Here is a 24485-nt window from a genome sequence, read left to right as displayed (position 1 = left end):
AATTACAAATAGAATTAATGACCCAGCAATTCCACTCCTGGTTATATATCCAAAAGAAGTGAAAGCAAGGTCTTAAAGAGATATCTGTACACCCATGTCCATAGCAGCACTATTCACAATAGCTAAAATGTGGAAGCAACCAAGTGTCCCTTGTCAGGGGAACGGATAAGCAAATCGTGGTGTACACATACAGTGGAATATTATTCAGCCTTAAAAAGGAAGGAAACTGCAGTATGTTATATGGGTGAACTTTGAAGACACTATGTTAACTGAAATATGCCAGTCACAGAGACAAATACTGTATGATTCCATTTATATGAGATAATTAAAGTAGTCAAAAATCATGAAGACAGAAAGCATAATGGTGGTTGTGAGGGGCTGGGGAGAGGGGAGAACAGGGAGGTTTTTTTTTTTCTTTTGGGGAGTTATTTTTAATAGGTTACAGTTTTAGTTTTACAAGATGAAAAGAGACATGGGGATGGACGGTGGTGATGGCTGCATAACAACGTGACTGCATTTAATATGGCTGCACTGTACACTGAAAAATGGTTAAGATGGTAAATTTTATGCATATGTATCTTAACACACAAAAAGAGAATACAGCTTAAGCGAAATGTATACCCTGAGAAACTCTGTAAGACAAATAACATGGTTATTTCAACATATTCCAAAAAATAGAGGTAAAGGATAAAACTACAGATTTAAAAAAAGAAAAAAACTGGAAACCAGGAAAATGTGAACAGCAACTGCTGTTCAAGAAATTATTGTTCATTTTTTAAAAATCCGTATCTTTAAAAAAAAAAAAACGAAAGTGGGGGGAGGAGTGCCAGCCCCGTGGCTGAGTGGTTAAGTTCACACGCTCTGCTTTGGCGGCCCAGGGTTTCACCGGTTTGGATCCTGGGTGCAGACATGGCACCACTCATCAGACCATGCTGAGGCGGTGTCCCACACGGCACAACCAGAAGGATCTACAGCTACAATATACAACTACGTACTGGGGGGACTTTGGGGAAAAGAAGAAGAAACAAAAAGAAGATTGGCAACAGATGTTAGCTCAGGGGCCAATCTTAAAAAAAAAAAAAAAAATCCTTATCTTTTAGAGCTACTGTTACTAATTTATTTACAGATAAAATTAAGTTTCAAATTTGTTTCAAAATAATTGGAGGCATAGAAAACTGGGTGGGAATATAGATGAAACAAGACTGGCCATGATCTATTAATTGTTAAAACTGAGTAACAGGTACACAGTGATTCATTATACTATTTTCTCCACTTTAATATATGTTTGAAATTTCTTGTACTAAGTTAAAAAGAAAAAGGCAAGAAAGAAATGCTCTAAAACTTAGTAAAATAAATCAGACCACTTGTTTATGTACTGACTATGGTTGCTTTTGCACTATAATGGCAGAGTTAAGGAGCTGCAACAAATTACACGACCAGCAGAGTCTGTAACATTCGTTATCTGGTCCTTAAAAGAAAAAGTTTGCTGACCTGTATAATAAAGCTATAATATAAAGATATGAGAGGTTAGATTAGGAATCATAAGCCTCATCAAGTTGTTGAGAATATCAAATGAACACATGTTAAAGCATAAAATTACAACTTTAATAAATGAGCGAAAGGTGTGTTTTATGATCCTTACAGATATAGGCCAGGAATGTCCTCCCCTCAAATTTTAACCAATCGAATAATTAAAAAATCAATAATGGCCAATCATGAAAACTCCTTAAAATATCAAATTGACTTTAACCTGACCTAAAAAAATAATTACAGCTATTGCTTATACTAAAGTAATGTTATAGACTACAGCTTACTTTTAATCTTAAATATTCCATAAGAAACTCAAACCAAGTAAATAACTATTTTCATTTATTTACTTATTTATTTATTTATTTATTTATTTATTGAGGAAGATTAGCCCTGAGCTAACTACTGTCAGTCTTCCTCTTTTTGCTGAGGAAGCCTGGCCCTGAGCTAACATGCATAACCCATCTTCCTCTACTTTATATGTGGGACGCCTACCACAGCATGGCGTGGCCAAGCGGTGCCATGTCCGCACCCAGGATCAGAACTGGTGAACCCCAGGCCGCTGAGAAGTGGAACATGCAAACTTAACCGCTGCACCACTGGGTCAGCCCTATTTTTTAAATGTGGTCCATTAATCAAGAAAATGGCAGCCCAAGGGGCTGGCCCAGTGGCACAGCAGTTAAGTTTGCACGTTCTGCTTCAGAGGCCCAGGATTTGACAGTTCGGATCCCAGGTGCGGACATGGCACCGCTTGGCAAACCATGCTGAGGTAGGCATCCTACATATAAAGTAGAGTAAGATGGGTACAGATGTTAGCTCAGGGCCAGTCTTCCTCAGCAAAAAGAGGAGGATTGGTGGCAGATGCTAGCTCAGGGCTAATCTTCCTCAAAAAAAAAGAAAAGAAAAAATGGTAGCCCAAAGAAACTGATTCCAGGGGCTAGCCCCATGGCTGAATGGTTAAGTTAGCACACTCCGCTTTGGTGGCCCAGGGTTTCACCAGTTTGGATCCCGGGCACAAACCTGGCACTGCTCATCAAGCCATGCTGAAGCAGTGTCCCACACAGCAGAACTAGAAGGACCTACAACTAGAATATACAATTATGTACTGGGAGACTTTGGGGAGAAGAGGGAAAAAAACAGATTTCAAGACGATCCAGGCACTGGAAGCAGTAGACAAAGATTTAATCCAGCTATCATAAATATGTCATGGATAAAAAGGAAATTATGTTCTTAAAGAACTGAACAAAAGGGGAAATCTCAGCAGAGAGAGGGAAACTATTTGTAAAAACGGAAATTCCAGAACACAGCTTGAAGATGAATCCAAATCCACAGAAATTACCCAATCCCAAGAAGAAAAAGAGATCGAAGAAAAATGAACAGAATCTCAGTGACATCAAGCAGTCCAACATACATGTAACTGGAGTCTCAAAAGGAAAAGAGAGAAAATGGCACAGAAAAAGTTTTGGAAAAACTGTAGTTGAAAATGCCAATTTGGTGGAAAACATCTATCTGCAAATTCAAGTTCAGCAGGACAAATGGAAAACCACACCAAGACACACCATAGTCAACTTACTGAAAACCAAAGATAAAACAAAAAATATCTTGACAGCAGGCTAAGAAAAACAACACATTACATACAGAGAAGAACAACAACGCCTCAGAGGCCAGAGGACAATGGAATGTTATATTAAAAGGATGGAAAAAAATTAAAACTATCAATCCAGAATTCTGCATCCATGGACAATACGCATCAAAAATGTGTGTGAAATACAAGACAGTTATAGATAAGGAAACACTAAAAACATTCATCACTAGGATGCACTAGAAGAAACATCAAAGGAAGTTCTTTAGGCTAAAGGGGAACTAATACCAGATAGAACAGATCTATAGGAAGAACAACGAAAACTGTTTTCCTGCCTATTTAAAGAGAAACAAGATGATAAAATGTGAAGCATTTTACCTGAGCTCATACAATAAAAGCTCCACTGGACTCCTTCAGAAGCATATCTCTAGGCCAATCATAATACTTATTGAAGAAATAATTACAAAAAATATTCATGACTTTAGGAAATGTTAGTTTAGATAAGACAAAAATAATGAACCCTAAGACAAAAGTGAGATAAAATAGACTTCATCAAAATTAAAAACTTCTGCTCTTGGGGCGGGCCCAGTGGGTAGCGGTTATGTTCATGTGCTCCCCTTCGGCAGCCTGGGATCACAAGTTCAGATCCCGGGCCACGGACCTCCGCACCGCTTTATCAAGCCTTGCTGTGGCAGGCGTCCCACATATAAAATAGAGGAAGATGGGCAGAGATGTTAGCTCATGGCCAATCTTCCTCAGCAAAAAGAGGAGGATTGGCAGTGGATGTTAGCTCAAGGCTACTCTTCCTTTCCACTACCCTTCGCCCCACAAAAATGAAAAATTTCTGCTCTTCAATATATAGCGTTAAGAAAATGAAAAGGCAAGTCACAGATTAGGGGAAATAAATTTGCAACATACATATCTAACAAAGAACTTGTATCCAGAACATATAAATAACTCTTACAATTTAATAATAAGATCAACAATCAAATTTTTTTAAATACAGAAAAGATTTAAAAGGTACTTCACCAAAGAAGATATATGGAAAGAATCAAAATGTCTAAGAACAAGTGACTAGATAATCAAATTGAAGTATATTCCTACAGTGGAATACCATTCGGCAATAAAAAAGAATGAACCACGTATGGACAGCTAATCTTCAACAAACGTGCCAAGAACATACAATGGAGAAAAGATAGTCTCTTCAATAAACAGTGTTGGGAAAAGTGGACAGCCACATGCAAAAGAATGAAGGTAGACCATTATCTCACATCACACACAAAAATAAACTCAAAATGAATCAAAGACTTGAAGATAAGTCCTGAAACCATACAACTCCTGGAAGATAATACAGGTAGTACACTCTTTGACACTGAACTGAAAAGGATCTTTTCAAATACCATGTCTTCTCAGACCAGGGAAACAACAGAAAAAATAAACAAATGGGAGTTTGTATCAGACTAAAGAGCTTCTGCAAGGCAAAAGAAACTAGAATCAAAACAAAGAGACAACCCACCAACTGGGAGAAAATATTTGCAAATCACATATTTGACAAGGGGTTAATCTCCATAATATATAAGGAACTCACACAATTGAACAACAACCAAAAAAAAACCACCTGATCAAAAAATGGGCAGAGGATATGAACATTTTTCCAAAGAAGATAGATAGATGGCCAATAAACACACTAATCATTAGGGAAATGGAAATCAAAACTACACTAAGATACCACCTTATGCCTGTCAAAATGGCTATAATCACTAAGACTAAAAATAAATGTTGGAGAAGATGTACAGAAAAGGGAACTCTTATACACTGCTGGTGGGAATGCAAACTGGTGCCCTCACTATGGAAAACAGTATGGAGATTCCTCAAACAACTAAAAATAGAACTACCATATGACCCAGCTATCCCACTACTGGGTATCTACCCAAACAACTTGAAATCAACAATGCAAAGTAACACATGTAGCCTATGTTTTGTTGCAGCACTATTCACAACAGCCAAAACATGGAAACAATCCAAGTGCCCATTGACTGATGATTGGATAAAGAAGATGTGGTATATACACACAAAGGAATACTATTCAGCCTAAAAAATGATAAAACCGTCCCATTTGCAACAACATGGATGAACCTGGAGGGAATTATGCTAAGCGAAATAAGCCAGACTGAGAAAGACAAACACCAGATGATTTCACTCATACGTGAAATATAAATAAACACATGGACTAAGAAAACAGTTCAGTGGTTAACGGGGAAGGTGAGTACAGGGTGGGCATGGGGCGAAGGGGAGCACCTATGTGGTGACAGACAAGAAATAACATACAACTGAAATTTCACAATGATGTAAACCATTACGAACTCAAAAAAAAAAAAAACTTTCCCATATAAATTAATGGTAACTGCTTCTTCACTTTACGCCATTTCAGCTTACAAAAGTTTTCACGGGAACACTCTACTTTCAGACAGTGGCACGAACAGAGATGGAAAAGTTCTGCAAATAAATATTGGTGATGATTGCACAGCAATGTGAATGTACTAAATGCCACAGAGCTGTACACTTAAAAATGGTAAATGGTATGGATGTATATTTTACCACAATAAAAACAACTTTTAAAGAAAGCATAAAAAAATGATGTGTCTTGCAACATTATTTGTTTTTTTTAAAGTTTTATTTATTTATTTATTTTTTCCTTTTTCTCCCCAAAGCCCCCTGGTACATAGTTGTACGTTTTTAGTTGTGGGTCCTTCTAGTTGTGGCATGTGGGACGCTACCTCAGTGTGGCTCGACGAGCAGTGCCATGTCTGCGCCCAGGATTCGAACCAACGAAACACTGGGCTGCCTGCAGCAGAGCGTGCAAACTTAACCACTCGGCCACGGGGCTGGCCCAGTAACATTATTTGTTAACAGAGAAATAACTTAATGTTTGTCCACAGAGAGAAATGGATAATTAAATCATGACATAAATGAACAATACTGTAGTATGTATACTTGAAATGATGAGTGAAAAGATCTTGAAGATCTTTGAGCGAGCCCTGACAGCCTAGTGGTTAAAGTTCAGCGCTTTCACTGAGTCAGCAGCCCAGGTTCGGTTCCTGGTTGCAGAACCACGTCACTTGTCTATTAGTAGCCATGCTGTGGTGGTGGCTCACACAGAAGAACTAGAAGGACTTACAACTAGAATATACAACTATGCACTGGGGCTTTGGGGAGGAAAAAAGATCTTGAACATCTATTAAGTGAAAACAAAAGATGATGTCTATTGTACATTCCATTCATGTAAAGACAGACAGAAAGAAAATTCCCAGATGGACACAGAAAAAACTGTGATCTCTAGTCACCTCTGGCAAAAAGGACTGGAGGAATCTGGGAGAAGGAGATTTAATTTATTTATTTATTACTAATTATTTAATACTGTTTAACTTTCTTACCACATGCAGGTTTTTTTTTTTTTATTAATGTTATGATAGATTACAACCTTGTGAGATTTCAGTTGTACATTTTTGTTAGTCATGTTGTGGGTACACCACTTCCCCCTCTGTGCCCTCCCCCCACCCCCCTTTTCCCTGGTAACCACCGATCAGATCTCCTTATCAATATACTAACTTCCACCTATGAGTGGAGTCATATAGAGTTCGTCTTTCTCTGACTGGCTTATTTCGCTTAACATAACACCCTCGAGGTCCATCGACGTTGTTGTGAATGGGCCAATTTTGTCTTTTTTTATGGCTGAGTAGTATTCCATTGTGTATATATACCATATCTTCTTTATCCAATCATCAGTTTCTGGGCAACCACCACATGCAGGTTTTACCTTCAAACTCAAAATTCTGAAATAGTAAATATAAAACAGAAATATATACAGAAAAAACTATATATTCTATGACATATATTCAGTAATATATATCATCTATATGAAACCCAGGTAAAACTTAATATTCGCAGTCATAAAAAGCAATTAAAACAGGATGAAATATTGCCTCAATGAAATTATCAATACGTGAAGAAACAGGTAGATCAACATTCACTTAATCCCTTTGTCCTCCAATATCACTGCTTTTGAATCATAGAACTTCAGAAATAAAAAGCATGCGCATTTCAAAGAAACAAATCAGGACCTTAAGAGGTAACTTGAAATGCTCAAGATCAAAGAGCTTGTGGCTGAAAGCAGCATCAAGGGCTGGAATATAGGATTTCTGGCTCCTACACCCATCTTTTCCGGTGCTACGTCATTTGGTTTTAATGAACAGTACTAAAATTACTGGGAATCTGTGAATCTCCTAGTAAGAACATTGCTATGTGATGGCTAATCAAAAGAACCATAAACAAAAACCAAAATGGCAGATAAAGAAGAAAAAATTTCATTTTTCACAATGAAAAAATATATGTACACATTTATCACTATACCTGAGATCTCTGAAAAAGCAATATGCTATAAGAATTAAAAAGTATAAGGAATAATCAAAATAGTGATTATTTGTAGATGCTATGATCTCTTAGGCAGATAATCCAAAAGACACAACAAAACATTAGATATGATAAAGGAGTTCAGCAAGGTTGCTGCATGCAAATAACATGTTTTAAAAAATCAGTAGGATACCAAGGAGAGGGAAAAAAGCAACAAAAGTCACTTTAAGGAAGCAATTAAACACAACAGACCTGAATTAATAGAGAAATAGATCATAATAAAGTTACTATAATAATGAATAATGTACAGTAAAAATGCCAATTGTCCCCAATTTAACCAATAAGTTAAATGTAATCCCATTAGTTCCAGTATGGCTTTTGTTTTGTTGTTTGTTGGTATTAAACAAATCTTCTAAAACTCATAAGGAAAAGTAATGGTCTAAGAATAACCAAGACAATTCTAAAAAATAAGAACGAGGTAGGAGAACATGCATAAGATGATAAGGATACTATAAAACCATGGTAATTAAAACGGTGATATTGGTTCAGTAAAGATTGATAGAGAACCTGAAATAGATCTGATAGATGCAATATTACAGACAAGTTGTGGAAGGACAGATGACTCAACAGATAAGCGTTGAGACAACTGCCTTTTCATATGTGGAAAAAAATTAAATTAGATCCCTATTTTATACTATACATCAAGTTAATTCCAGATGTATCAAAGACCTAAACCTGACATATAAAACTTTAAAGCTATTAGAAAACCTAGGAGAATATCTTTATAACCTCAAGCAGGTAAGGGAAATAGAGAAGAGCATTATAGGCAGAGCAAATAGAAAGACAACTGGCAGATATCTTCACCTGTAATGTGGAAAGTAATATTACCACCTACCACACAGAAAAATAATGGGATTTAAATATGTCGAGTTCTTAGAACAGTGCCCAACATATAACTTCTTAATAAATGTAAGCTGCTTCCAGTCTGGTTCTTCCACTGAAGAGTTGTGTGACACTGGGTGGGTGACTCATGCCTCACTTTCCTTACTAGCAAAATGGAGAAAACAAGAGTACCTACCTTTTTAGGTTCTTCTAAGAATTAAATGAGTCTATACATATAAACTGCTTAGCATAAAAACTGACAAAGCTCAATAAGAGTTAGTAAAAATAATGTATTGCATTTACAAATAATAATTATTATATTACATAGGGAATGAGGAGCATGTCAAATTAAGTGAATGTTTAGGATTCTACTTTAGATGGTAGCTCTGATAGCAACGCAGAGCATGGACTATAAGGGGGGAAAAGCTAAAGGCATAAAAGTTAAAAGGTTACTCCACTTGTTCAAGCCTAAACAATGGCAATAAGGACTGAAAAGAAGTTTTGAAGGCAGATTTCACAGGATGCAAGAACAGATTAAGTGTAAGAGGAGTGAGCAAGTATCATCAATGACAATTCCCAGGTTCCTAAACAGCTGAATGTTAATGTGCTGATGCAGTTAATTGAGATGAGGTTGAAAGTACTGAGAATGTTTTCCACCTCTATTAGTAAAAATTATTCCTGCTTCTCATTTTGAGATCTGGGCTTATCTTACATGTTGTCAATCAGCATCTAACTTCATGACTTCAACTAAAAATCATGCCTTTGGAAAGAACAGTTGTATAGAAAGTATTTTGATGCTCTATCAACTAATTTTCTGAAGATGCACATAACATGGCCCAGAAATTTCTTTAAAATCATTACGGGTTTTATAAAATATTATCTGTGTTATTAAAATTTTCAAACAACAAAAAACCTTGTTTCACATTGGCTTCTACTTACAAATGTTTCTTACCATGATTGGCTTGCCCTGAAATGTTTTAACTTCTTCTCTTAAGTATTTAAAAGCCTGTTAACAAAGCAGAAAGGAACTTTCATTAGTATTCAAACATATCATTAAAGCCATCTTTATTCTATCAAGAGATTTCTGTATTAGGAACTAGCTCTAAACTAAACAATAAAAAATCCTCAAGTTGATTCAGTTATGCAGGTAATAGAGAATTAAAAAGTAAAAACTTAAGACTTCAGCTACTTGGTATTTATTGTAGAATGGCTACTATGGATTACTGCAGAGAAAATACACAAAATTCAAAACAGACCTAAAATATCATTACACGTCAATTTAAAACCGGTTCAATCAGACAGCCTTCTAAGATTAATAATTAAAAAAAAAATCAGGGGCCAGCCCAGGGGCATAGTGGTTAAGTTTGTGCACTCTGCTTTGGGGGCGCAGGGTTCACAGGTTTGGATCCTGGGTGTGGACCTACACACGGCTCATCAAGCCATGCTGTGGCTGTGTCCCATATACAAAATAGAGGAAGACTGGCACAGATGTTAGCTCAAGGACAATCTTCCTCAAGCAAAAAGAGATTGGCAACACATGTTAACTCAGGGCCAATCTTCCTCACCAAACAAATAAATAAATCAGTAAGTGGTTTTAAAATGCTATTAGACATATTTTTGTTTTAAAAGAGAATTACTTCTCTTATCTTTAAGTAGGACATGAAAACAATTAAGAGTAAAATAATTATGTCAAAATTCCAAGAATCAAAACAGAAGTTACAGATTTAATATGGGCCTACTATGTACTAGAAATACTAATCACTGAGTACATGGTTCCCAATCTCCATCTCAATTTTAAAAATTACGTGTTAATTTTTTTATTGATAGGAAACAAACTGCTCTTAAATTGAAACTAAAAAAGCTTTAGGAAGATGATTAAAAAGAAAACAAATTAATAAGCAAACCCAAAAAGGTGAACAAGGTGCTTAACAGTCTTTAGAAACATTACTATAAGCACACATTTTCTCAATTAAAATATACCACTGCTTCTTCTACCACCAGGAGCTGAAATCAGAAGAAAAGTTTTCTTCTTACCTGTTGTGCATCTGTGTCTGACTGGAAAGTGATATACCAGTTGCTATTGTGTGCAAACTCACAGCTTATCACCTTAGGGCAGTTTTCATTTTTGAACAAAGCTTTCACTTCCTAAAAGAGAAAAACTTCAGTTAACTCTAAAAAATATATCAACAATGGTCATTTTTTTCCCATTCATGTCTTTTGGTCCTTTCCATTTCTTTACTTGTTAACTGTTTATGCCTTCTGCCCAATCTTCAACTGAGATTATGTTCTGAAACAAAACATGCATGGTTAACAGTGTAAATTTTGTATATGATTTTGGGGTGAAACTTTATTTTATAATCAGCAAAACTGGAAGCTTTTCACTCCTGGTGGCAAACTAAATTTTCCTTAAAGTAAAATCTCACCAGTCCTGCCATCATCCCCCTGAAAAAACGATGCCCTCCATTAATACTGTCTAGGTGCTAAGTATTTTCATTCAATCCAGATACTCTGTCTACATCAGAGTCATAGACATGAACTCTCTGCAAAGATATCTTTTCTTTTCCATAACTGATATAACTGAAAACTAAAACTCCAACAAATATATGGATTTAGAAAAAATGATTACCAAAACTCAGAACTGTATACCAGCTTGAAAGGAAACATCTACTGAAAAACCATCCAGAGAGAGAGACTGAGATTTACTCCTGAAAACAGCCCTGTGTTGAAGATTTTATCATCTCCATTTTATAGTTGAGGAAAGGGCAGCTCAAATTGTTTAACCTTCTCACACTATCAAAGTGGAACTCAAACCCAGATTTGCATACCTTCAAATTTCATTTCATCTAATACTTACTTGAGTTCAAGGAGAAATTTAGTAGTAACCAATAATTCCCAAATATAAAAAGAATCTGATTAAGTCAAACTGTCCCATATCAACATATCACTAGGTACCAATTTAAAAAGAGACAATTACTAAACTGATTAGACAATCAATATGACAGCAGTGAAGTCTAATCTGTATTCTAATTCCCTCAAATTTTTAAATACACTGCACTAAGAAAAGAGAATATCTCTACTTGTGCTGAAATTTTCTTAGGTCAAATGCTACTTGAAATAAGTGGGCAACCAGTTGAGTTTTGTGACAGTGGTGAAAAATCACCAAGTTCAGTTAATAAAATTCCCCTCTAGTCCAGAATTACCTTTTTGGAGAGCTATCTGTGGAACTGTTAGACTGTCACCCACTGATTTCTGCTTCCAAAAATCCAAAGATATTCTCCAAATACTTCTAATTGGCTTAAAGTGTATAAAGAATTCTTTCTTAATTTAAAAAAATCTCTATTTTCAGCCGTTGTCATTCTTTAGGAAGAGTTCTTTTCACAGATTTACTTTCCTAAGTATAAGAAGAGAGGCCTGGATCTAAAGCAATCAAAAATTTATTCTACCTGACAGGAACCTTTAAGGTCACTATCTAAATCCCCTTATTTTAAATTTGAATTTCAGTGATTACTGCCTAGGTCGACTTTTCCTGGCTATTTTAGTCATCTGCCTTTCCTTAACTTCTTTTTTAATGAACAATGTTTTTGCCTGGTTCCTTTTATTTACTGTTTTTCATGTGTGTGAGCTCTTATGTATTCAGAATATGCATTACGATAACTATATAAATGATAATGGCTAACCTTAAGAGTGTTTTATATGCCAGGTGCTGCTCTAAGCTCTCTATATACTAACTCAATTCTCACAACAATTTTATGAGTTGTTTATTACTATTATTCCATTTAATAGGGGAGAAAACAGAGCAGAAAAGGTTAAGTAACTTATCCAAGGTCACAGAGGTAGCAAGTAAAAAAGCTGGAACTCAAATCCAGGCAGCGTGGCTCTAGAGTTCAGGCTCACATACTCTACACTGTTTCTTAGCACTGCAAATATTCTTCCCATCCTGCAACTTTCCTTTCGATTTGTTACTTTAGACATAGAGTTCATAATTTTCAATCAAAGATCTATCTAGCAAGAGTTACTTTTCTAATTTCTCTAATTCTAAGCTTGGAAATCTTCATTCTGGAGGTTTAATACTGAATGACTGTGGACAAAAAGATTAACTACTAATGTGTCAAATCTGTTAGGTGGCAAGGGTCTAAAAATTCTTTTTAAAATCGCTCACCAATCACCATATCAGTTACTGATTAATCCTCCCCACCTCTAATTTATTATGCCTTAACATGACAACTTAGTGTGAAGCTTTGTGGCTTAGCGGTTAAGAAATATGGGCTTCGGAATCAGACAGATCAAGTTCAAATCCAGACCCTATCATTTAAACAGCCCACATGTCCTTGGGTAAGTTTTTTAACCACTCTAAGGCTCAGTTACTTTATCTGTAAGACAAACAATAAAACCTTAGGCTTTAAATAACTGTAAAGTATATTGCACAATACATGGTAGAACCTAATTATTAAACAAATGTTACCATACATACATTATTATATAAAAAGGTCTACTTCTGGATTATATTGTTTCAATTCAAATATTATTTTATTCTTGTACCTGTACCACACCATCTTTGTGACTGCAGTTTTGCTTTATATTTTGTTAACCAGTAGGATTAGTCCTGACTCTAATCCTTATTCACACTTTTCTTCTTCATTCCTGTCTAAGTTTATTCTTTCAGATGAATCCTCAAATTGCTAAAAGAGCCTATTTATATTTTAATTGTCATTCAGTCAAATCAAGAAACAAGAATTAGCATCACTGCAATATTCAGTCTACCCTTCTAAGAACACAGAATTATATCTTCTATTCTTCCAGTATTTCAGAATTTACAAATCAGTATTTATCCTATTCAGAGTAATTGATATGAGGGCACTGACTTACATTTTCCTTGTTTACCTCCTTCAATTTAAGCAGTTAAAGAAGATTTAGCTTTAGCAGTGCTTAATAATTTGATTTACCTCTATTGGTGTTGTTTCAGGAATCTCTCTAAGAATCACAATACAACGCTTATGACTTGGTCTCACTTTCTCGCCCTTCTCATCAACTTGTACCATGGGAGAAGCTGAAATTTATAAGAAGGTTTTATTCAAAAGTGATAAGTAGAGATATTAATAATTCCATTAAAAAACTATTCATTTCTATTTCCAACTGAATAAATCAGAAGAGGTTAATATGCTAAAGAAATTAAGTTGTAGAATCAGAGATCACAGTTATAAGAGAATATTTTGAGATTAACAAGCAAAGAACCTTGTCCAATGTTACTCTTTGAACAAATATTTAGAGTACCTACTTTGTGACTTGGCACTGTGTTGGGGTTAAACAGAAGCCTTCAGGGAGCAGGCAACATTTATATCTAATAAGGGAATTTCCCTGTATACAATTATCAAATTCTTTATTTCAAGATAACACAAATCAGTGTATTTGCATTAGCCAAACACTACTCTGGGGAATGTAATGAGCTCCAATATATGAAGAAATTCTTCTTATAATCAAAGTCTTGGGGCCAGCCCCATGGTGTAGTAGTAAAGTTCAGCACACTCTGCTTCAGCGGCTGGGTTCGCAGGTTTGGATCCCAGGCACAGACCTACACCACGCATCAATCATGCTGTGGTGGTGACCCACATATAAAGTCAAGAAAGACTGGCACAGATGTTAGCTCAGGGCTAATCTTCCTCAGCAAAAAAATAAAAATAAAAAATAAAGTCTAAGTATCCTTTAGATGCTGATTTTGAGGAAATACTGAAGGAAGATAGCACCACATAGCTAAAACTTTTATTTCTAGTCCCTTTGGTGAGATAACCTGCCACATCTCCCTGAACATGTAAGTAGAGAGATTAAAAAAAGCAGTTAAGGAAGAAAGTTTGGGTGTAAACGCTAGGTTCCAGCCCTTAGAGGCTGGCCAATTTTCTTATGTTGACAAGACTGGGTTATTTTAAGAAATGATGTCTGCACAAATCGATCAGAGATCTAATAAATGCTTTTAGCCCTCCGAGAACAGAAATCCTCTACTCCCACACAGGTGTATTATTGGACTTCCTATGTTTAACTTTTAAACACTTTCAACAACACATTTCATAGAAAAGTGAAGATCTGCCTTTATTCACTAAGGTAGTTAACAAAACCCATAGAAGAAAGGTTACCAAGAAATACTGACATAAGACACAAACATCACTAAAAGTCCTTAGACGCCCAATCTAAAAATATAAATTCTTTACCAAACAAACTGCAGGTTGCAACTCTTTAATAGGTTGTGAAATCAATTTAGAATAAAAGAAATGAGTTCACTGCAAGCATTTAGTATTAATCTGTGACTGACAATTCAGTTGTGTATGGGTATATGGTGTGTGTATTGGGCTGTGATGTAAAATTTACTTCCTACTTGGGTTCAAAAGTTTGAAATAGATTGCTTTAGAAGGTGTGATAATGACACATATAGCTTTTTCATAGCCAAAAAAACTGAGATTTAACTGCTTATAGTTGAGTAAGTGAGTTATAACAAGATGAACCACCAAGGTGTAGAACTGGTATAGAAACTATATATACCAGTCAGTAAAAACAAACTACTGGAACAGAAGAGTGAAAAATAGGAAGTTAACAACAATTCTCTATATGATCAGAAAGCAAAAGAATATTTAATTTTTGACTTTAAGAAATAAGCTAGGGGCTGGCCCCATGGCCAAGTGGTTAAGTTCGCGCGCTCTGCTGCAGGTGGCCCAGTGTTTCGTTGGTTCGAATCCTGGGCGCGGACACAGCACTGCTCATCAAACCATGCTGAGGCAGCGTCCCACATGCCACAACTAGAAGAACCCACAACTAAGAATATACAACTATGTACTGGGGGGGGCTTTGGGGAGAAAAAGGAAAGAAATAAAATCTTTAAAAAAAAAAAGCTAAAAGCTATGATTTACATACATCTCAACACTTCAAGAATTAGATCAGGGTCTGTGGTCAGCTTTTTTATTTCTTCCATATTAGCAACCGTCCAAATTGGGATGAACTGATCACTGTCCATTTGAGATATCAGGTAAAGATCCTTTGACAAATTTTCTCTGAAAGGAATAAACAGAAACAACAGTTGTATAAAACAAACAATTTTTAAAAAGCTCCTAAAGAGGCGCCTCACTCACTTTGTCAACTAAGTCTAGGAAAACAAAATCACGCTATCAGAAATTATACAGTGAACTATGAAAATATATAATATACAACAGATATACTCTAACAGGCTCCAGAAAGTTCCTGAATCCCCAAATACATAGGGCCCAATAGTTGTGAACAAGGGATTTTATGGAATTATACTGATATGGAAAGAGGCTTAATATTAAAAGTATATTATAAAATATTCCACATAGTGTAGTTCCACCTTCTAACACTTTATCATTGATATTAGAATATACAGGGGCTGGCCCCGTGGCCGAGTGGTTAAGTTCACGCGCTCTGCTGCAGGCGGCCCAGTGTTTCGTTGGTTCGAATCCTGGGCGCGGACATGGCACTGCTCATCAAGCCAGGCTGAGGCAGCATCCCACACGCCACAACTAGAAGGGCCCACAACGAAGAATATACAACTGCATACCGGGGGGGCTTTGGGGAGAAAAAGGAAAAAATAAAATCTTTAAAAAAAAAAAAAGAATACACATGTGGGAAAAATTATAGTTTAAACCATGATTTGGATTGTAGAGGACTTTAAATTTCTGAATGTTTACATTTTTCAAATGTTTGACTTTCTCTTTAAATTTAAATAATAAATTTAAAACATTTAAAAATAAGACAAGATTATTTTGATACATTTTTAAAAAAGAAGATACAAACACTTCTACCTTCTACCTTACACGTAAAATCCTGTTTAACGAACTTACGTAAAATCAAATTCTGTCTTGTTATTCACATCGCATCTTTTGAAGCCACCTTCCCAATGACCACTCAAACATTCCTGATTCCCCTTCCCTTGATTACACTGCTCTACTTTTTTAAAAATTTTTTATCTCAAAACTTTATTTTTTCCACATCGCTTACCACCTAACACATTTCTAAGTTGCTTACTCTTTATGTTTACTGTTTTTTCTCCCCTAGACAGAATATAGGTTCCACGAAGGATCTTTGTTGTTCAAAAATGTGTTTCACAGTCCTAGTGTCTGGCAAAACATATGCCTTTACATTTAAATTATGTTAAAATAGAGCAATAATTACTTTCTTAAGGTTACAATCGTCAACAGGTGGTGGTGATTTGTTTTTGGAGGGAAAAAGAGAATAGAGAGAATACCAGCAAAGGTTAAACTCACTTCCGAATAAAAGGAAAAACATACAATCACCCCAATCAACAAGATATTCCTTAAGCTTAAGAACTTGAAAATAAGACAACTATAAACATAGTATTTGCACAACTAAAAAGTTGTAGCCTAAATCGTAGCCTAAATCAACCCTGTCTTTCAGCAAGTTGATTCTTATAAAACAGTGTGTTAAACTCTCAAAGAAACTACCTCATCAGAAGTAGTCAAATTAACGGACATAACATCTAGGATTTGACTATTCATGACTAACATCTGAAATGTGCTAATGGCAATTTTGCTGAGCTACAAATGTCAACTGCCCAGCTGGTTTGAACTGTATCACACTTCTGAGTAGGATGTGATAGATTATGACAAGTCAGAGCGCCCACTGCAACAACTAAAAAAGCTTGGATAAATTAGAAAAATCATGTTTTTGGAGATAAAGGAGAGCTACGGAAGCTATAAGGACAAAATCAAAATTTCAGAAAGATGATCTTTCTTTCCTGAAGGCATCTGCAGATCCTGGACCAGAGGGGAAAACTGCAGAGCTTTAAGGCAGTTGCACAGGACTGGCATTACGAATTAGAAACTAAAGGAGCTCCCAACACACAGCTGATTTTCCCCATTTGACATTTACTGAGTTCTAAGGAGGGAGATGGAAGACTGAGAATCAGGCTGAAAAGGAAGAGTAAAATCTCTGTGGTCTTGTGCAAGTTCCAGTAGAAGGAACCTTGCCTCAAACACAAAACATCTGCCAGATTTTGAAGCTATATGGGGTAAGAGGATAAAGAGCTAATCTCAAACCTCTGAAGATCAGACTAACTCTTCCTTGGTGTTTCAGGTTTCAGGTAACAGAAAACTGTCAACTTCTAAATCAAAAGCCTGAGGGGCCAGCCCCGTGGCCGAGTGGTTAAGTTCACGCACTCCACTTCGGCGGCCTGGGGTTTCACAGGTTCAGATCCGAGGCACGGACATGGCACGACTCATCAGGCCATGTTGGGGTGGTGTCCCGCATGGCACAACTGGAAAGACCTACAACTAGAATATACAACATGTACTGGGCAGCTTTGGGGAAAAGAAAAAAAAAAAGATTGGCAACAGATGTTAGCTCAGGTGCCAATCTTAAAAAAAAAAAAAAAAACCGCCTAAGAAGGTTATGCCTAAGGAACAGAGATAAATTAAGAGGTGGACTAAGTCTAATTAAAATGGCTGCTTAGCCCTGATCCAACTCAATTCCTGACTGGACTGAAGCAATCAATCTGCTACTGCCTACCAGAATAAAGCTCCAATCTTGTCTAATGGGGAAAATTATGCCACTTGCAGCTTCTAGCTTCTTTTATATGTAATATCCAGCATATAATCAAAATTTATAAGACACGCAAAAAGGCATGAAATTATGACAGAATAGACAGAAAAAACTCAGAAACATAAGCACACACATAAACAAAAGCAAAGATTTTAAAGTATCTATTACAAGTATGTTACAGAAAATGAATTGTATCTTAGGCACAACTGACCAGAGAAAAGAAAGCTAGAAGGCTCTTGCTTTTAACCTAGGGCCTGTACTAGACTATAAAGGCAAAGAAGAAAAAGGAGGAGAAGAAAAAGGAGATATTTAGGATGAAGAACCAACCTGAGTTGAAACTGTATTATGAGTAAAAAAATAAAGACGTCTATGATAAAATCCAGGTTTCTAGTTTGAAAAATTGGTTCACTGATCCTACCTCTCACCACACACAGGAAACAAAGAAGGCATTATATTGGCATGCATATCCAAACTTCTGTTTATTTTAGAAGGGGAAGTTCTACATATTGAAGTTTTATGATGTCTAAGCTGTAAATATACCTATAAATTCTTATCTATAAATAAGACATTTTGAAACATTTGCCTGCAATAACTCCTTATTTAATAGAAGACACTGGTAATATAAATTCTATGCCCATCCACCTAAATATCTTGCTAAAAATAACTTTATTATCAAAGGTTAGAACAGCCAACTACTAAAAATATAAATTAAGAGATAACCACTTTTTTGAAAACTCTAAACCTGAATATGTTCATAGGAAAAGTACCCAATAGAAATTTTATTATCTTTCTGCTGTGAATAGATCTTTTGCATAGCCAATTGGAAACTCTATCTTTAAATCTAGTTAAGAGATATACTGAAGAATGATACCAAAATATATCACTGAAGGAAATAATTCCACTCTATTTCACAGGTATTTTACATCTACTAACCAAACAATTTAAAATACAAGAAATAGCAATAAAAAAATTACGGTGTACCGTGAGAAACAGAATTCTAATTGTTTCTTCAGACATTCTTTTAGGTCTTCTGTAGAAATCGCTGAATTGCTTTCTCCTGATCATAGAAAATAAGAAAGAAAAAGTTAATACCAAATTACCATAGGTGGTAAACTTTACATATTGTTGTACTCAGAATAAGTCACAAAGTATGCATAAACTAAAATGGACCACAAAACCTTATCTTCATTAATTTTAGAATTCAGAGAGCACAAGGTCTGACTAATTTCTTCCAACCTATCTATTCTTCTTTCTTTAGATAGATTTCACATCAGTTTAAAAACTATTTTATCAAGTAATTAACAAAGCACTATTAATATCAAAAGCACTTGGCTACCATATTGTAAAACTACCTAAATACTTTAAAAATGTGATAACTACCTATTCCTTTACTGAAAACAAAGAACAGAAAAAACAGTCATCTAAATTTGAAGAAAGAAACTAGCTAAACAAAGCGGGATACATATGTATATACACACACACACATCCGTATTGCTGGTAGTAAATCGGATGTTAGTCACACTCCTTAAACTGCTCTCTTTTAATACTCTTTTCTTTCCCTTCCTTGATTTTAAAACACTATATCTTCCTAAGGATATTTAAAGCACTCAAAAATCCAAAAGATCAGACCAACTCTCTACTAGCCTTCTATTATTTAAACCCAGAAGATGGGAGTTTTTTTCAGGAGTCAAACCTGCAAAACCATCTCTCTTACTAGAATCTTACACAAAATATTACAGACTCAAAGCATATAATTTGTTCCCTTCTTAAAAAGCAGTAATGATTAAGTCGGCAAATTTCCTTTAAAAACACAGAGAATAGGATGTATGCAAAGACAAATAAATTTTGTGCATGGTTTCACCACCACCTTGTCTTACTATTCAAGATTCAAAGTGATATTAGATATTAACTTCATTAAAAATGAATATAAGAAGCATTCTATTTTTATGTATATACAATCCTTCTAATATAAAATTCATCCACCCAAATGCTTAAATGAGCAACAGCTTCATTTAACCTTTCAATTTTATTATACTAAATTTATTAAATACCAACTGGTTGCGACATCACTTAAATCAACTCTATGTTCAAAGTAGCCAGTGACCAGGGATATCATGACCACAAGTAGGGAGCAGAACCCACCACCTTAAATTACTTTATGGAAATACCACCCAATTCCACTTCAGAAATAAACTTACAAGCTGACAGACCTCAGAAATCTAGTCCAAATATTTATAATAAATAAGGAAATAGAGGACAAACCTTTATACACCTGACTAGTCACAGAACTAAGCAGTGATAGAAATGCCTACTCCCTATTATGCCTATTTTCCAAAGAGACCCTTTAGAAGTTAGAAAAATAAATTTAGGTAGTCAGTGTCTACGGTCCATTTTTAGTTTCTTTTAAATTTCATCCATATTAAATCCAAGCAACTACTAATCCTTGCTAATTAAATGAATGTGAAAAAAACATTTCACAAGTTGAATTGCAGTAGAACCATGTTTTTAATACAGCTTATTCCTCAAAATTAATCCCTGCAATTTCACATTTATAAATGCATTTCACACTGACAAGAGCAATGAGAAAACTGACAGAATTTGTACTGATCCCAACTAACAGACCAAGAAACTTGTACCCTCTGAAAGATTGTAATTTAGGTCTCTTTTAACTATTTTTTCCTTTTAATTTCACACTTTTGTTTAACAGGATCTTTAAAGGAAACATTCTTTTTAAATTACAGTTTTCATGTCTGGTCATTTGAAAACAGTATTTATGACAATCATCTAATATTTCATTAACATAAACTTCTTTTCCAAAAAGAAAATATACTGATCAATACCATATGTCTATTAGAGCAATGATAGAGAGACTGTAGGGAGAAAAAGACTAGCATACTGCATTCTCATTTTACCAAAAAAACCATAAAGTTTACCGGAAACATCATATATTTGGTAACTCAGATCTTCTGGCCCTAAAATCATTCCATCGGTTGATTCTTCAACGCCTGTAGTATTTCTTGTGGTTTCACAAGATGAATACATTACTTCATATTCCTTACACATATCATCTGAAAGCTCTGTATTACCTGCATTAAAGAAAACATCCTGAAAGTAAATAGGAATTCTTTAAATCCTATCTTGAGGAACTCTGGGCTCCATGTCTTCTATAACAAGATTTCAAGGAATTCTACTAGTTCAGAAAATGTCTTCATGGTTTTAAGTAGGAGTTCTCTTCCCAAAGGAGATAAGTTTTGACCATTACGGATAACTAAAATGACTAACAATAGCTTAAACTTATATGGCGCTATCTATGTGTCAGACAGCTTCATGCACCTTACTCACTCAATCCTCAGAAAATCCTATGCCAAAAGCAATTATTATTATTATTATTATTATTGTTTTACAGATGAAGGAAACAAGCAGCACGGAGAAGTTAAGTCATTTGCCCAAGGTCAAAGAGTAAACAGCATTGCCAATGATGGTAGATCAAAACTAATTTATAGAGGCCGGACCAGGAGCGCAGCGGTTAAGTGTGCATGTTCTGCTTCAGCAGCCGGGGTTCCCCGGATCGGATCCCGGGTGCGGACATGGCACGGCTTGGCACGCCATGCTGTTGTAGGTGTCCCACATATAAAGGAGAGGAAGATGGGCATGGATGTTAGCTCAGGGCTGGTCTTCCTCAGTAAAAAGAGGAGGATTGGCAGTAGTTAGCTCAGGGCTAACCTTCCTCAAAAAGAAAAGAAACCCCAATTTATAAATACCACATTATAAATGGGTTAAATGCTGAACGCAAAGATACAGCTACTACTTTAAATTAGGGACAATCCATTCATACTGGATACAAATGAGAATTATGTACAAACTATGTTAAACATTTATATTTAAAAAAAAAACATTTATATTTAACATTTATTGTGCATGATTTTACCACTACCTTTAACCTTTCACCACTACCTTAATATATTTAATCAAGTAATCAAAGGATGTACCCCAAAGTTCTATGAACTGGTTTGGTCATATGTTTAACGAAAATGATTTGTCATAATGAAATATTTAGGACTTACCCTCAGGATGAGACCCCGATGTGGCTGCTGTTTCGTGCCAAGAGCTTTCAGTTCCTTGCGTTACTGGAGTGGCATCAGTATTTCCAGGAGGAATTTCCTGCCATACTTTGGCATTAGGATTTAAACCAGTTCCTTTAGATGTTACCTGCTAAATAATCAAAGGATCTATTTGTAAATTTTAAAAGTCAGTGTATTAAAATTACAAATTCAGATAAAAATATTTATTTAATATTTATTATTTATTTATTATTGGGGTTTTCTTCACATTTAATTAATGGACAATTCTTTTAAGTTTTTCGCTCATTTGGAAATATAAATCTTTTTTAAGTAGATGAACTTGAAATGTCTATATAAAATTTAGCTACCTATACAATAAAAAACATATCTCTATAAAACACTATTAATATAGAAATATTTCTTTACCCCAAGCTACTTCCAAATGTCATAAAATTTACTCAAACTATTTATATATCTTTGATATTAGCATATGTTTATCTAGAGCAAATTTTTGAGTTATCTAAAGCAATACAATTTTTACTGCCATCTAAGCTGTGGCAGAGACCTTTGAATCTGAACGATTCTATCACTAGAAATTTTTTCCTCCAAGTCAAAAACAGCAATCTGCCCTATATTCTTAACGTCCACAACATAACTATTTAACATATTACCATCTAAACTGATCTTCTGCATACATCATCTAATCACAGACACAGAGGGGAAAAGCAGAAATGAATCATGGTGTGCGGGGTGGGGGAGGAGAAGGGTATTCAAAAGGTGGAGGGAGAAGAAGAAAGCAGGATGCACAAAATACACTTCTCTCACCTCATTCAACCAAACAACAGGGTTCAATCCTTCTCAAGTATATTAATGACCCTTCAAAAACTTTACACCCTTTCCAGAAAGTTACTTTTAACTGTCTTCTCAACCACAGGCCCCTCCCATGGATGGCAGGCACTAGAAGGTGGATTCAAAGGGCATGGAATTAATTACTCAAGCTTATGACCTGCAGATACTGGGAATTCAAGCTTTCCTGAAAATTAACTGAACACACTGAGTCATTTATCAGGAGGTTGTCACAAATTGTTTACCTGGAGGGAATTCTTACGACTGACCCTGGTTCACAGGGTTTAAAAAAAAAAAACGAATTGGCCTTCAAGGTATCACCAACACCCAAATATGGCCAGCCAAAGCAGGACTCTGGATAGGTAGCAGTGCAGAGACCCCAGACACAGTTACTGAGAAGACTCAGCTTCTGGGAAGCCTAACTAGTTTCTGCAATTATGTCCCATGAAATTCCCCTGTACCTTTAATATAATAAACCAAATGTTTACTGGAGTTTGAGTTTCCATACTATGCAACTAACATGACATATGTATGAACCAATGAAACACTGTTTCCATAATTCCACTCTGTAGCTTGCCATATATTTTTTGATTGCTTCCTTTTATCAACTGAAACTCCATTTGGGAAAAAGGAGAAAGCTCAGACACAATGTCCTTTTCTATGCCAAGGTTCATTCATATCTTGGGAGCAAGGGCTGGGCCTTGAAATGGTGGTAGTAGTGGCAGTACAGCTGACATTGTTTAGAATTGCCAGAGTAATAGAAAGCATACGTGTTTTAGTCAAATTTATTATTTTTTTAAAAAAATTCTCTACAGACTATATCGTCATACCCCCTTTCTGCCTTCACTAGAGCAATATACTGCCCGCTTTGCCTTCGGAGCTGACTTGACTGTGACTTGGGAATTTAGGTAGAGCTTATTAATCTCTGACTGACGGCAGAAAAGAGCTGTGAAGAGCTTGTGATAGCCTGGACTTCCTGCCATGTGAACAGCATTTAATTTGATAAGCATTTTAATAAAAAAAAAAATCTATGTATTTACATACTTACTTTCCCTTCTTTTTCTCAATTCTGAAAATACCAGATATGTCCCTACCCAAGAAAATAGCTAATAAAAACTATGGCTCTTAGAGGAATCAGGAGCCGGCCCAGTGGCTCAGTGTTTAAGCTTGCACGTTCCGCTTCTCGGCGGCCCGGAGTTCGCCAGTTCGGATCCCAGGTGTGGACATGGCACCGCTTGGCATGCCATGCTGTGGTAGGCGTCCCACATATAAAATAGAGGAAGATGGGCATGGATGCCAGCTCAGGGCTAATCTTCCTCAAAAAAAAAAGAAGAATCAAATTTCTGAATCTTGATAAATACAATGAAAGAGTAAAAAATTCATTTAACAAAAAAAATCTGTACACGAAAAAGATGCAGTAAAGAGGCCATAAACCTACTAGAAATACTCTAACTTACCGAATTGTTATGCATAGTATGTGGCTTTAGTAAAGCAAAATAAGGATTCCTATTTCAATGTAGCTGCTAATTATTATCTAAACATATAATGATTGAGGCTCTAAAACCACGTTTGAATTGAAAACCCAGCTCTAACATTAACAGCTGTGTGATCGTGGGAAAATT

At 35.6% G+C, this 24485-nt stretch overlaps 1 protein-coding gene across 22 annotated transcripts in view; it reads right to left on the bottom strand.

Moving 5' to 3' along the window:
- LARP4 (La ribonucleoprotein 4) overlaps nt 1–24485 on the bottom strand; it is a 170654-nt gene that overhangs the window by 22154 nt on the left and 124015 nt on the right. For 15 of the 22 annotated variants that reach the window (XM_070621274.1, XM_070621265.1, XM_070621270.1 and 12 more), the window contains 7 exons: nt 22021–22168; nt 20890–21042; nt 18938–19013; nt 15299–15435; nt 13345–13448; nt 10436–10546; nt 9354–9407 (listed from right to left, as the gene is read on the bottom strand). In XM_070621274.1, coding sequence (XP_070477375.1) covers nt 9354–9407; nt 10436–10546; nt 13345–13448; nt 15299–15435; nt 18938–19013; nt 20890–21042; nt 22021–22168 — 783 coding nt within the window. The remainder of the gene's footprint in view (nt 1–9353; nt 9408–10435; nt 10547–13344; nt 13449–15298; nt 15436–18937; nt 19014–20889; nt 21043–22020; nt 22169–24485) is intronic. The other 7 variants (XM_070621279.1, XM_070621278.1, XM_070621276.1 and 4 more) reach the window with 1 other exon arrangement.

Source organism: Equus przewalskii, chromosome 5, assembly GCF_037783145.1.
Source record: "Equus przewalskii isolate Varuska chromosome 5, EquPr2, whole genome shotgun sequence".
In the NCBI taxonomy this organism is placed as follows: Eukaryota; Metazoa; Chordata; class Mammalia; order Perissodactyla; family Equidae; genus Equus; species Equus przewalskii.
The sequence above is the reverse complement of the archived record's forward strand: the minus strand, read 5'-3'. Positions and strand labels throughout refer to the sequence as shown.